Source organism: Equus przewalskii, chromosome X (assembly GCF_037783145.1).
Source record: "Equus przewalskii isolate Varuska chromosome X, EquPr2, whole genome shotgun sequence".
Lineage (NCBI taxonomy): Eukaryota > Metazoa > Chordata > Mammalia > Perissodactyla > Equidae > Equus > Equus przewalskii.
The window spans coordinates 109,612,746-109,626,069 of record NC_091863.1 but is presented as its reverse complement, the minus strand read 5'-3'; the positions used below and the strand labels follow the sequence as shown (position 1 = coordinate 109,626,069).

Below are 13,324 nucleotides of genomic sequence, written 5' to 3'. Positions count from 1 at the left end.
GAAATTGGTGACCCAAGGTTAGAGGACTCATAAGTGGTAGCATCAGAACTGGAATCCAGATCGCCAAAGTCCCTGTCCAGGGAGAGAGCCAGAGAGAAAATAAGTGTTCCCTAACTCAGCCAGGGCGCTTTCTCCTCTTTTGGAATACATGGGATCTTCCTGAAATAACGCCCCTGACTTTGTGTCATGTAGGATCATGTAGGGTCACATAGGTGAGAAGGGCATCCTACAGATATTGTAGGATGGCAGGGCCTTGTGACACCTCTCATTATATGTTAGGTCATGTTCATTCCTGCCCCAAAGAGAAAAATCCAAGCTTATCATGAGCCCTAGTCTCTTGTTTTGTACTCATTCAAGCTGGGAAGCGCATGGCAAAGGAGGAGGGAAGAATAGAAAAGGTGCAATGACATGGCGTTTGAATGAGCGTGTGTGGTGGTGGTTGTTAACCCATAAAAGTGAGAAACACAAGGACCATTCATAGTTGTATCTCTCCTGATCAGCTAGAAGGTCCCCTACTTCTCAGGATCTGGATTTCTGTAAAGCTGCTTTTATTGTCAAGTGTCACTTAACAACGCTTCAATGCCAGCTATTAATGTCTCAACTTTATGTTTTAGGAGCCTTGTTGATACCGTTTATGCCTTGAAGGATGAGGTCAAGGAACTGAAACAGGTAATGAAATATAAAAGTCACTTTCACAGCTCATAACAGGACCACTCCCTCTTCCTTGCCACACACTGGTAAATGCTCTCAGAATGGTCCCAGAACAGGGCAGTAAGGTGGGGATTTTTATTTTCCTTGTGACGTCAAGGTAGACTTTACTGATTTTGCCATGTGGTCTTGAGTTTAATTTCCTGAGGCTTGCTTATATCCCCATTTAGCAGTTTACAATAGGGTCCCAGACTTAGTTACAACTTCCATGTTCCCATGTCACTGTGATACAGTGCTCCATGATGCACACTCTTCCTTGTGTTTGAGGATTGACTGTACCTGGTGACAGGGTAAAGGATGGATTGTAGGAGGAAGAGACTGGAAGACCACTTAGGAGGTTATTACAAAGGTCAGGGTGAGACGTGATGAAGTCCTGAACTGAGGTAGTGCCACTGAGGCTGCAGAGGAGGACAATGAATGTAAAGAAGGCACATCGCAGAGTTAGAGCCTATGGAAAATGGTGCCGTGATGCTGGGATTAAGAAAGAGCCAGGGATTGAAGATGAAGCTTCTTACCTGGGTGTCTAGTTTGATCTGGTGGTGCTCTTCATGGAGATCAGGAGCCACAGGAGGAAGGGAAATTTGCGATGATGGGGGAGATAGTTCACTTAGGACGGCGTGAGTTTGAGGTGCTTGTGACACATCTAGGTGGAGATAGCAAGTTGGCATTGGGGACAGTGGACCTAGTGCTCATGAGATGAGATGAGGTCAGTACCAGAGAGATTTGGGACATGCCCTAATAGATACTTGAATTGAAAGAGAAAAGACACTAAGTGAAAAGAGCGTTGAATTAGAAGAGGGCCAGGGCTAGAACCTTAGAGAATGCTTGTGTTTCAAGGAAGAAGAATGCAAAGGGTTGGTCAGAGAGAGGTAGGAGAGTCAAGAGGCTGCCCTGTCTTAGAAGCTGAGGGAGAGGAGTTGGAGGAAGGAAGGTGTAGTGAGTGGTGAAGGCTGCCAAGAGGATAAGCAGGAGTCCTGAGAAGGGGTCACTTTGGTAATCAACAAGTCTTTTCCCATCATAGGAGAATAAAAGAATGAAGCAATGCCTGGAAGAAGAATTGAAATCAAGAAGGGACCTAGAAAAGCTGGTCCGGAGGCTGTTGAAGCAAACTGATGAGTGTATTCGGTCTGAATCCAGTAGCAAGACCTCCATTCTTCCATAACCATCACTGTGCAGCTGGGCAGAGTGTGCCTTCAGGGCATCTTGAAATGTCCCACTGAGTGATTTGACTCAGTTTGCTCACTTCTTTGGTTTTTATTTTGTGTCTGAGTTAGTCTCTCTCTCTTTCTGTCTGTGTTTGCTTGAGTGTTTGTTGTTGTTTGGTTAGTGGTTGGTTGTTTATTTTTTTCAATAGGGGTAAAAGGAAGAGGTGGTGGTAGAAATCTCCCCAGAGTCTTTTCCTTTCAATAAGAAAAGGAAAGTTAGTACAGGCCAATGACTTAAATGGTCTTCAGCTGGCCTTCAGTTCATAGCGCCTCCTCAAAAGACTTTACCCTCGGGTTTCTTGTTAGGCTGGCTGCTATCCCAAAGCGGCTGGCCATAGCTTACTAAATGTGAACTTCACTTTTCCCCCCATGCTTTCCTGCACCTGGAAGCCCCTCAGTATCTAGTTTACTGAAGGCAAAGCTTCTTGAGCTATGACCCTAGTACAGTGAAAGACAAACACATTTGCCCAATGATCCAGCTGACATTCTCTGGACCAGCATGTACCACCCCTCAATACACACTTCTTTTTAATTACTGGCCTATGTTGTCTCTAAGACCAAGAAAACAGGAGTGCCCTTATTCCTTTTGTGTTAGTTTACATTTTAACTCTGTGGGGCAGAAGCTCTGGTCATCCATGCCAACACCAAATCCATTAGCAAATTGCACTGGACAATCCTCCCCTCAGCAACAAAGTTGACCATCTCTTCCCAGTGCGTGATAGGTTTTTTCCCTAGCCTTCTGCCTCTTATGTAAGGTTTATATTTCCCTAGTGCTTTTAGCCAACCCTACCAAGCAGTGTGTAAACTAGTATGTGTGTGCTTTGCTTACGTTTGAACAATATAGACTGAGCAGTTACTTTATCTACATTGCATATTCAAATTGTCACTTCTCATCCTTCAAAACAATCTGCGTTGAGGAGATATTGTGCCCTAGTAGACAGCTTTAATTCACCTTCTTGCTCTCCTATATATGCTGTGAGAAGCTGTAATATTCATCAGCCTCCTTGGGTAGGACTTCTAAGCATTATTTGCAGAAATGCTCTGCAGAAAAGGTCCAGTTCATATATCCAGAAAGAAAGGGCCCCTTTAGTAGCTGTGTGCTGGTTACGAGTGAAGCTGATTATTTGGAACTGGTTTACTCAAATTGCTCATTGAATCAAAGCATTGCCTTTGCAAGGATCTCAGAAATTAGAACTGTGATAAACCAAGCTTAGCAGAGGGTCACAGAATGGCAGCACACCCTTCTCGTGTGTGTCCAAATCTCACACACTGCCCAAATCTCGCATAGTTGAAAGTTAGCCTGAGGCTCTAGGACAGAGCAGTGCAAGCCCTCCCCTCTCTCTCCCAAAGACAAGGGAAATTTGGGCCTGGTGGGGAAGATCACTGCAAAGAGATATAAAGGGTCAATGGGTTGATCAAAGTTGTCTTCCAGATAGCCTTAATGGGTGCCTACAAATGTGGTTTTTGCAAATGTTGTCTAGAAACCAAACTTGAAGCTTGAAACCCCCAGCTTGCTAAGCCCTTTGTCTTTCTAGTCCTGGGGGTCTCGAGTTCCCATAGCTACACGGTACAGGGCTGTTGACTGCTCACTGCACAGCAGAAATCACACCATCCATAGGAAATGCACTATTCCTGCAGTTCAACATCAGCCAACCACACACAGCTGTCTTTGGAAGCTGAAGGGTGAAGAAGGTTTCTAGGAATGGCTGTTGTCCTGCTTTAAAGCACAGCAGTTTAGAAGTGCCATCCTTCGCCTAAGAATTAACACCACCACCACCACAGATCTTAGCGTCTGCCCTGTCTGTGGTTAGTCAATGGCTTGCAATAAATGTGCAAACTATATCCATAGGAAACATTTTTGTGATTACAAAATACTTTAGTTGATAGCGTATAGGATTGCTTAAAATATTGAAAGGTCTTTATTTTAAAGTGTCGTGTACATAAGCATGTTTTTGGGACTTGGCCTTTCTGATGCGAGGCCCTCGGTACTCTGGATAATGAAGCTTGTGCAGAGTGGTGTCCGCACTCACACACTAAACAATAATATAAAGGAAATGAAGCCATGTTAACGTGAGAGCAGTGTCTCCATAGTTGTGTTGTTTACAGTACTCTATAAATGGGTTCCTGTTTGCCTGTAATTAAACTGCTGCCCTTAGAGGCCTTTCAGTTCCTCTTCTGTCATGTCCCTTCTTACACAAGCTCAGATTTTCTAACTTGTTTTTATTTTGAAGACTTTTAAAATGGACATTTTCAATAAATAAGAATAACAGTGCTTTATAAAATAAGTCCTGTGTTTCTTTCTTTCTTTCTTTCTTTTGCTAGCTGGTGTGCAGAAAGATTTCTCATGCTGTGTCAGCTTCCTCTCCCGCTCCCCTCATTAGCTGTCTACTCTCATCAGACCCCCTAGCCAGCTTCTACCTTTGTCACTCAGGGCAGATGATATTTGCTCCTTACTTTACAGGGATGATACCTGCCATGAGACAGAACCTTCCTCAGCTTCTCCACTGGTCCTAACCTATGAACTGTCTGTACCTCTTCTCACCATTTTCCTTCCAATATTAGAGAAAGAGATATCCATTTTCCTGTTCAAGCTTATTCCTTGATCTTTAGTCTTATCCCCATCCCTCTTTATATTTTGCAGGATTTTGTCTATCAGTGATATCCTATATTTTGGCCACAGTTGGAATGCTGTTGTGAGCAGTCAGGATGAAAATATTTGGCCCACCTTGAGATAGATGTGCTGGATATTATCTGTTACTACTCAGCATCCATTCCTCTCTCTTTTATGTTTCCCCACCAGAGGGCTAAAAAAATACGTATCCCAGACTCCCTTGCAGCTAGAGTTCAGGATACAATGTGAGTTCCGATACATTTTCAGTTCTGCCAATGAGATGCCTTTACACAGTGTTTGGAAGGCTTAAGTAAGGCAGAGGCTGTCTTCCCAAGGCGTGGTGGCTAGCAAGCAGTTCCAAGGTTATGTTTGTGGCTTTTGTACTCTACATTCCAGTGTGTCTACTCACAGTGTCGTGGATGAGAGACTGTAGTGGCAGCAGTGGTGGTATCAGCAGCAGCTTCCTAGACTAGATTTGGATCATAACCACAGTGCTCTGACCTTGAAGCCATTAGTCCAATGAAAGCCCCCTGACTTCCACTTATGTAGCCATCGATTTTCAAGGTACCTAAGGTTACCTTCTGCTTGAGACATCTTCAGCTGTTTATGTTTCCTACTCTGAAGCAATAAATATAACATTGCATCTCCTGTGTGCTAGGCCCTGTACTAAATGTTTTATGTGGTTAAGCTCATGTAACCCTCACAACAATCCTTTGAGGTATTTACTGTTGTTATCCCTGTCTTACAAATGAACAGAAGCAGAGATGTTGAACAATATGCCAGTATGTGTGGAGCTGGGATTAGAGAGCCTGGTCTGTCTGCCTCTCGGATCCATACTCTTTCTACTACATTTCCTCCTCTGCACTTGGCACCTGCTAAGTAGGCTTCTACCTCAGCCATCTGGTCTTGTGAAGTTGCTAATGAGCTCTTAATTGACAAACCCAGGGAACACTTCTCAATACTTATCTTGACCTCTTTGTGGTATTTGACCCTTACCTCCTTGAAAAATCTCTCCTTTCTTGACTTTCATGAACCCAACTTTCCTAGCATTCATTCAACCTTTCTGACCACCTCTCAATCTTCTTTCTTGGATCTTCCTTCTGTGCCTTTTCCCTGACCCTGTTCTTCGACACTCTTTTCCTCGTCTCTTCCTTTCTGTAGCCTCTTCCTGGACAACCTTGTCTTCTCCTATAACTTCATTTATCAAAAGGCAGATGACTCCTCCCATGTCCATATTTTTCTCCTGAGCTCCAGACCCATGGATGCAGACACCTTCTGGACACCTCAGGTTGGGTGTCCTACAGCACGTCAAATTCAACATGTTTGAAACTAGACTTCTCACTCCTATTCCCAAATCTGTTCTTCCAATGTTTCCCACCCTGGTGAACGGCACCCATGGCCACTTAGTTTCCCTGGCCAGAAAAATGGGTATTATCCTTCATTCCACTTTCTCCCTCAACCCTGCATAAGTCTAGTCTTCAAGGCTTACCATTTTTAATTCTGTCATATCCCCTGAATTCCTCTCCATCCTCATGACTGTTGCCTATTTTTGGCACTTGTCATCTCTCTCTTGGACTAATGCATCTCCTTGCCTCTTGTGTCATCTTCTCTAGTCTAGCCTCTTTGGTGTCAGTAGGATGATTATCTAAAAGAACCGACTATGCCATTCGTCTATTTAAACATTTAATCTCTTGCTTCGCCCTACCACACTCGGTAAAATTTCATCTCCCTGAATTTCTATTAAGTCCTGTAATATGCCATTTGCCCTGCCTAGAATCCCTTTTCCATCCCTGTCCATCAAGCAAATTCTTTCCTTTCCATTTAGAATAAGCTCAAGTATCTATGTAAACTTATGATTTCTAAAATGAATATACATATGTGTCTGTGCATGTGTATGTACATTTATATATATGTAGTATGTATGTTTGTATGTATTAGGATTCCCAGATAAAATACAAGATGCTCAGTTAAATTTGAGTTTCAAGTACACAGCAAATAATATTTTGGTATATATCATGTCCCAAATATTGCATGGGATATGTTTGTACTAAGTTTTTCGAATGTTTACCTGAAATTCCAGTATAACTGGGTATCCTGAATTTTTATTTGCTAAGTCTGACAGCTTTAGTATATATGTATATATATAAATGCATACAATTCCTAGGAGCAATGACACCCTAATAGCAGTGAATGCAGCTAGTGCCCAGAACTTGGTTTCTAGACATTATATTCTGCACTGAAAGGAACCAGGGCTCCTTGGAGAAATGGCTGATTCTATGGCTGAGGCAGGGGAGGTACCAGATGAGCCTGGAACATCTTGTTGTGCCAAAAAGTAACAAAGTGCTGAAAAAAAAAAAGATAGGGGCATGTTGCAAGGACACAGGTGCCAACTTGAAGAGGCTCCCGCTGGCCAAATAGGGGACAATTTGAGCACCAAAATAAGGACATTAATGAATTAGAAAACCCTGAAAAAGTAGAAATCTATGAGTCCATGCTGATTAATAAATAAGTGGAGAGAAAGGGAAGGCTCTTGTTTACAGACTGTGCTAAGTGTTGCCTGGTAAATGTGGAAGAAACACCAGAATTGGAAAATCATTATTTTGCAACCATCGTAGTAAAGACTGATTCAGGCAAAAATTATCATTGGATGTTAAATATAGGGGGAAATGATGATGATGACCTAGATACTTGCAAGGTCTTAAAGTGTTTCCCCCAAAACTGCTCGCAAGTTGCAAGGGGAAAATAGTAACTATGGAGTGGAGAAATTGGCCAACACCTTAACTGAGTGATCAAAATTCACTTCAACAATGAGAGGCAAATGGCCATCATGTGCCTCCAGGTGTGATATCCTGAGAAGGACACCACATCACTTATGTAGTTTTCCATCCAGGAAACATCAGAAAAACTCAAAGTAAGGACATTCTTTTTTTTAAAGGGGAGAGATTGTTACTACATTAGCCCAAAATGCCAAAGTCATTAAAGATGAAGAAAGGCTGTGGAAATGTTCCAGAGTAAAGGAGACTAAAAAGAGGCATGACAACTTAAGGCAATACCTGACCCTAGATTGGATCCTGTGCTGGAGGGGAAAAATGATATAAAGGAGATTATTGGATCACTTAACTGAATTGGAATGCAAATGGAAGATCAGGATCTATGTTAATTTTACTGAAGCTGATAACTGTACTGTGGTTATAAACAAGAATATCTTTATTCTTAGGAAGTACACACTGCTAAGTATTTAGGGGTGAGGGCCATGATGTACACAACTTATTCTCAATTAATTCAGAAAAAAGATATACCTGTTATTTGTACTATTCTTATTTTTGCAACTTTTCTGTAAGTTTGAAACAATTTTTAAATAAATTTTAAAAAGTCAACTCAAGCATTGCCTCCTCAGGGAATCCAGACATCAACAGCTCCTTTGCTCAGTCATCACATTGCACTGTGTTTGCTTGCGTCTTTTTCTTTCTTTTTTTTTTTTTTTTTTTTTAAAGATTTTATTTTTTCCTTTTTCTCCCCAAAGCCCCCCGGTACATAGTTGTGTATTCTTCGTTGTGGGTTCCTCTAGTTGTGGCATGTGGGACGCTGCCTCAGCGTGGTCTGACGAGCAGTGCCATGTCCGCGCCCAGGATTCGAACCGACGAAACACTGGGCCGCCTGCAGCGGAGCGCGCGAACGTAACCACTCGGCCACGGGGCCAGCCCTGCTTGCGTCTTTTTCTACACTAAATGTTAAGTACTCTAAAAGGAGAGATTGACTCCGTTCACCATGGAAATTCAGGGCCTGATACACGGTCAAGCCCATAGTACCTACTCAATTAATATTTGTTGAGTGAGCAAACGTTCCAAGTAGTTTGATACCTCTGCTATTTGCATGGGAAAATTGTGAAAACTTGCCTTGGTGCCAACAGCCGAAGCCAGCTGGGGTTCTAAGCATTCTGCAGCCTCAAAGGCTGCCGAGTCCAGTCTGTGACCAAGCCTCCTCACCACCTTTCTCATGACTCGCACTGCAGGAGGCTGTGCAGCAAGCCACTCTGGGAAAGCAGGCCAGAGGGCAGTTGATCTCTGCCAAGTGAGCACAAAGCCTCTTTCTAGATTGGGCTTCAGCATGTGCTGTTTGGCCTGTACACCAAGACTTTTCCTCACACAAGGCCCTCTGTGAGCTGACTCCTCCTGCCTGCTCCCCTGAATACTTTATCCGTCTTCATACCTCAATGCTTTGCATGTTCTGCTCTTTCGCTCTGGGACTCCTTTCCTCCCAACATCTTTCAAGACTCAGTCTGTGCCACCTCTCCTAGAAAGTCTTTCCTGACACCCGCCTTCCTCAGACATCTACTTCCTCAGACAAGTGGAGTTTGTCTGAGGTGGTAAACGTTGACACACCTGTTATGGAAAAGACTGGAAGCTACTTGAGGGCAGGAACTGGATCATATTCATCTCATGCATAGCACAGAACCTGTAACCTCAGTCAGTGTTGGATGGGTGGATGGATGGATAAAAAGAAATCTTTAGCTTCCGTAACAAGAAATGTGAATCAAATCTAAAATGTATTAAAGGTTGCACATTGGACTTCAAACAGATTTACAATCAGAGAGGTACAGAAGATAGGAGTAGAGTTTGTGATAAAAAATTATTGGACTTTAAATGGGGTTACATTAGCAGGAAAAATATGAAAGACAACTCAGTGGAACTCCAGGAATGGGGAATGGAAAACAATTATATATTTAACTGGGTTCTTGAGAGTTGCTGAATTGCCTATTGTGTGGTATGGAAAGGGTAAGTTTGTGTGCTGACGTCCTTTAGATTGGGAATCAATGATCATAGGTTTTTTAAAAGAAAGCTTCCTAAATATCCTAAATACGGAATTGCTCAAACCTGAAAATTTGGCAACCTCAAGCCTCCAACAGTTAATTGTTTTTGACGATGAAACTATAAGAAAAAGTCCTTGTTACACACAGGTCTACTCTAATGTCAGATATATGTTCTCATCTTGCCCTTTTATTTCGCGTTGCTTTCACTTTGCTTCAAATTGGGTGTGGTCTTTGGTCTACTACATGAGCCAGGCCTTTCATGTGTGCCTGGGCTGCCAGGCATTCTCCTTGGTCTCAGAGGTTTCAACTATTTTAAGATGCCGTCCTGTCTACTTGCAGCACTGGGTGCAGCCTGGAGTGCTGGGGGCCATGTGGAGACCCCCCTTAGTGCTCTTTATGTGATGATCTGTTCCAGAGAGCAGGCTCTGCTGGGGACTGTCTGTGAATGAGCTCATCAAATCCTCATAAACCTTGCAGAGCAGGTATTTTTCTCATCCCTACTTTACAGACGAGGACTCTGAAGCCCAGAGGAGGTGAAATGATTTGCCTATGGTCATAAAATTGGGAAGATAGTGGAGCCTAGAATAAGACTACACCTGTCTGACTCCAGACTTAACCACTACACTACAATGAGTATTTCTGGTTTTGTGCCTTGCAATGGAGATGTGGTTCACAGAGAAAAGGAACATAATAAAAAATCATACTTAGGGGCCAGCCCTGTGGCCGAGTGGTTAAGTACAGGCTCTCTGCTTCGGTGGCCTGGGGTTTTGCCGGTTTGGATCCTGGGCACGGACCTAGCACCACTCATCAAGCCATGCTGAGGTGGTGTCCCACATAGTGCAACCAGAAGGACCTACAACTAGAATATACAACTATGTCCTGGGGGGCTTTGGGGAGAAGAAGAAGAAGGAAAAAAGAAGATTGGCAACAGATGTTAGCGCAGGTGCCAATCTTTAAAAAAAAAATCATACTTAGTTCCATGTTCCATATTTCTGTGTCTCCAAGTAGGCAGCTTCCAACACAGGGATATCAGGCCCTGTGGAAATAGTCAAATTCAACAGGAAATGAGTTATTGCCCTTTACCTGGGGCGCCCTGTGCTGACACCTTGCTGGGGCACACTGTTTGCATTGCATAGACATTTGCTTCCTATCAGGTAACAGAGACAGTAATGCTTTATACGTTGTTCATCTTCCCTTTACCTGAAAATAAAAATTACTGGCCATTTCAAGCACTCTTTCCCCCCTTAGATGGAATGCAGAAATGACGTGCTTATAAAAATAGAATTAAATGAGATAATTTATACTCAGAATCTTATAGGTAGATCAGAAATGTACTCAAGTTCTCTTCATTTATTGGAACAACTTTGAAAATGTCCAGGTGACGTTTGGAGCAAACATCATATACTCTTTTGCAAACTAGCATGAAATATATAATAAAAATATATTATCTATTTTTAGCTACAGTATAATTCTCAGTCATTTTCTACTCCCTGAGTACATTTTTATGATATAGATATTTTTGACATAATGGAGGTTTTTACAGTATTGCAAATTTTTTCTTCAACCAGCACAGAGTTATTTCACGGACTACTCAGTTGTAAGCAGCCGCATTTATCTATTCCTTCATGCAATGAATATAGGGCCAATTCTATGCCAGGTCCTGTGGTAGACACTGAAGTTACTGTGGTGAACAGGACAAATTCTTGGTCCTCAAGATGCTCACAGCATAGTAGTAAAAACCTCAACCATGGTAAGGGCTGTGAAGCTAAAGTACAGGGTGCAGTGGGGGAGGGAATGGGTGTTACAAGAAGAGAAAACAGCATGCCCACCTGGGGCCTAAGACAGGAAAGCATTTGCAGGCTTGCTTAGAGGAGCTGAGGATTAGAACTAAAGACACTGAGAGAGGCATTGGTAGGAGATGAAATAAGTTAATTATTCTGGTCTTTAAGAGTGGTGAAATCAGACTTGTGTTTAAGAATTCACTCTGGCTGTGTATGGAGAATAGATGAGAGGGAACAAGAGTGGAGGCAGGGAGTCTAGGAGGCTATCGTAGTTTTCCAGAAGAGAGATGACCGTAGTTTGGACTGGGAGAGTGGCAGTAGAGATAGAAAGAAGTAGATTAATTTAAGAACTATCTAAGAAATAGGGTTGATGTGTATAGGCTGGTGGGATTGGGCATGGGAGTGAGGACGGTGAGAAGTCAGCCAAGTTTCTGGCTTGGGAAGCAGGGTAGATGAGGCTGCCATTCACTGGAAAGGGAAACACTGAAAGTGGATCCCACTATGTGGGGGAAAGGATCAAGTATTCCATTTGGATGCATTGGGTTTGAGGGCCCCAGGCCGACCATTTGGAGATGCAGGCAGTGGGGCCACAAACTCTAGGGAGCAGGTCAGGACTAAAGGCATGACATGAGTAGCATGAAGGTGGTTGTTAAACCCGTGAACCAAGGGAGACAGCCCACTGTGGGTATGTAGGACAGGAAGAGGAGAAGTTAAGGATAGGGTCTGGAATTCGTGGGGTGGGCAAGGTGACCTCATGAGGAAGCAGTCTGATGGCAGCTGGCCATGTGAGGCCGAAGCTTAAGGGAAAGTTCTGGGCTGGAGCTACAAGAGGTAGCATTTGGAGAGCAGTAGAAAGCATGGGAGCAGATGAGTTAGCATAGAAAATTGAGAGTTTTTGTATCTATAGCTTTCCTTCTGATCACAGATATTGTTAGCAACTTGGTTGCTAGAGGTAGAGGTAATCTGGAAGATAATGATTCCCAAAGAGGGAGAACAAGAAGGCGGGGTGAAGTGCAGGGGCAATGTTTAAGTCAGAGGATGTGAGTAAATAAAGACTATAATTGATTTGTCCAGGCTGGACATGGATTCCCTTCTTCTGAACCCTCCTGCCCATCACCAGCCCCACTGTCTCACCCAGGCAGTTGGGCACATATGGGTGTGCTACAGAGTGGGCACTCAGTTACCATGAGGGAGAGAGAGTCATGGCCTGTGTGTTGTCTTCTTCTCTCTGGACTGGTCCAAGCCCTCCCCTCAGCTAGACCTGGGGTCCCAGCCTTCCTAAGGGAGACCCATACCTGTGAGAAGATCATGACCAATGTCTCCTCGCTGCCACGCCGCACCCCACTTCCTTCAAGTCTCCCACGCAGAGGGCTACACTGCAGAAGGATCTTCGCTCCGGAGGACAAGATAGCATTGTGGACATATCCCTAAGGGAATCCCTAAATCAACAAATGTCACCCCTGCCAAAATTCTCTCGTTGGAGAAACTGCACAGCCAAGCTAGTTTGCCTAGCATGATTTCAACCTTGTGTTAGAAATTCACGCTCCAAGTCCTTCAAAATCACTCAACCAAGAAGGGACTGTGCTGTGCACAGGCCTGAGGAGCAGGGGCAGTGGCCAGGAGCTGACCCTGCCTCTCCTCACTCCCCTCTTATTCCCACTCTTATTTCTTACTTCTATTTCTAGTCATATTTTTCTGCTTGAACGTATAGTGTGTCTTAAACAATGCACTCTACCAGTAAAGATGAAGAAGCCACTCTGGGTTTCTTACGTGTAAAAGCCCTCAATTGGAGGTGACAAGGAACCGCTCCACTGGCTTCAGTAGAAGACCAAGGGGCCAATACTTCCTCTCGGTTTGTCGCAGCTCCCTTTCCTGTTGCTAAGGTGGAACCACCTAGACAGCTATTAAAAAGATAAGCGACTGCTTCTCATTTAAGGCCTTCCCTCTAGCTTCACTTAGCTGTGATTAATCGAGAAAAAACCAGTCTCTTTTCAATTCCCTGCAACCTTTCCAGAACAAGCTGGAAATAAAGACCCAGATTGCTTTTCACTGAATAAGCTTCCATGTCATCCATCAACAGCTATCGCAGACTTTCAGGGAGTGTGCTGTTGCCAAGATATTTTGTGGTACAAAAAGCTGGAGAACCAAGTTTATGAAAACATCACAAAAGTTGGGAAAATTCCCTCCAAATGACTCCTCCTCCCCCAAC

At 43.5% G+C, this 13,324-nt stretch overlaps 1 protein-coding gene across 10 annotated transcripts in view; it reads left to right on the top strand.

The window, feature by feature from the left end:
- ARHGEF6 (Rac/Cdc42 guanine nucleotide exchange factor 6) overlaps nucleotides 1-7,906 on the top strand; it is a 105,739-nt gene extending 97,833 nt beyond the window's left edge. For all 10 annotated transcript variants that reach the window (XM_070605883.1, XM_070605879.1, XM_070605878.1 and 7 more), the window contains 2 exons: nucleotides 615-669; nucleotides 1,730-7,906. In XM_070605883.1, the coding sequence (XP_070461984.1) occupies nucleotides 615-669; nucleotides 1,730-1,870 (196 nt within the window). In that variant the 3' untranslated portion in view covers nucleotides 1,871-7,906. The remainder of the gene's footprint in view (nucleotides 1-614; nucleotides 670-1,729) is intronic.
- Nucleotides 7,907-13,324: the final 5,418 nt, after the last annotated feature.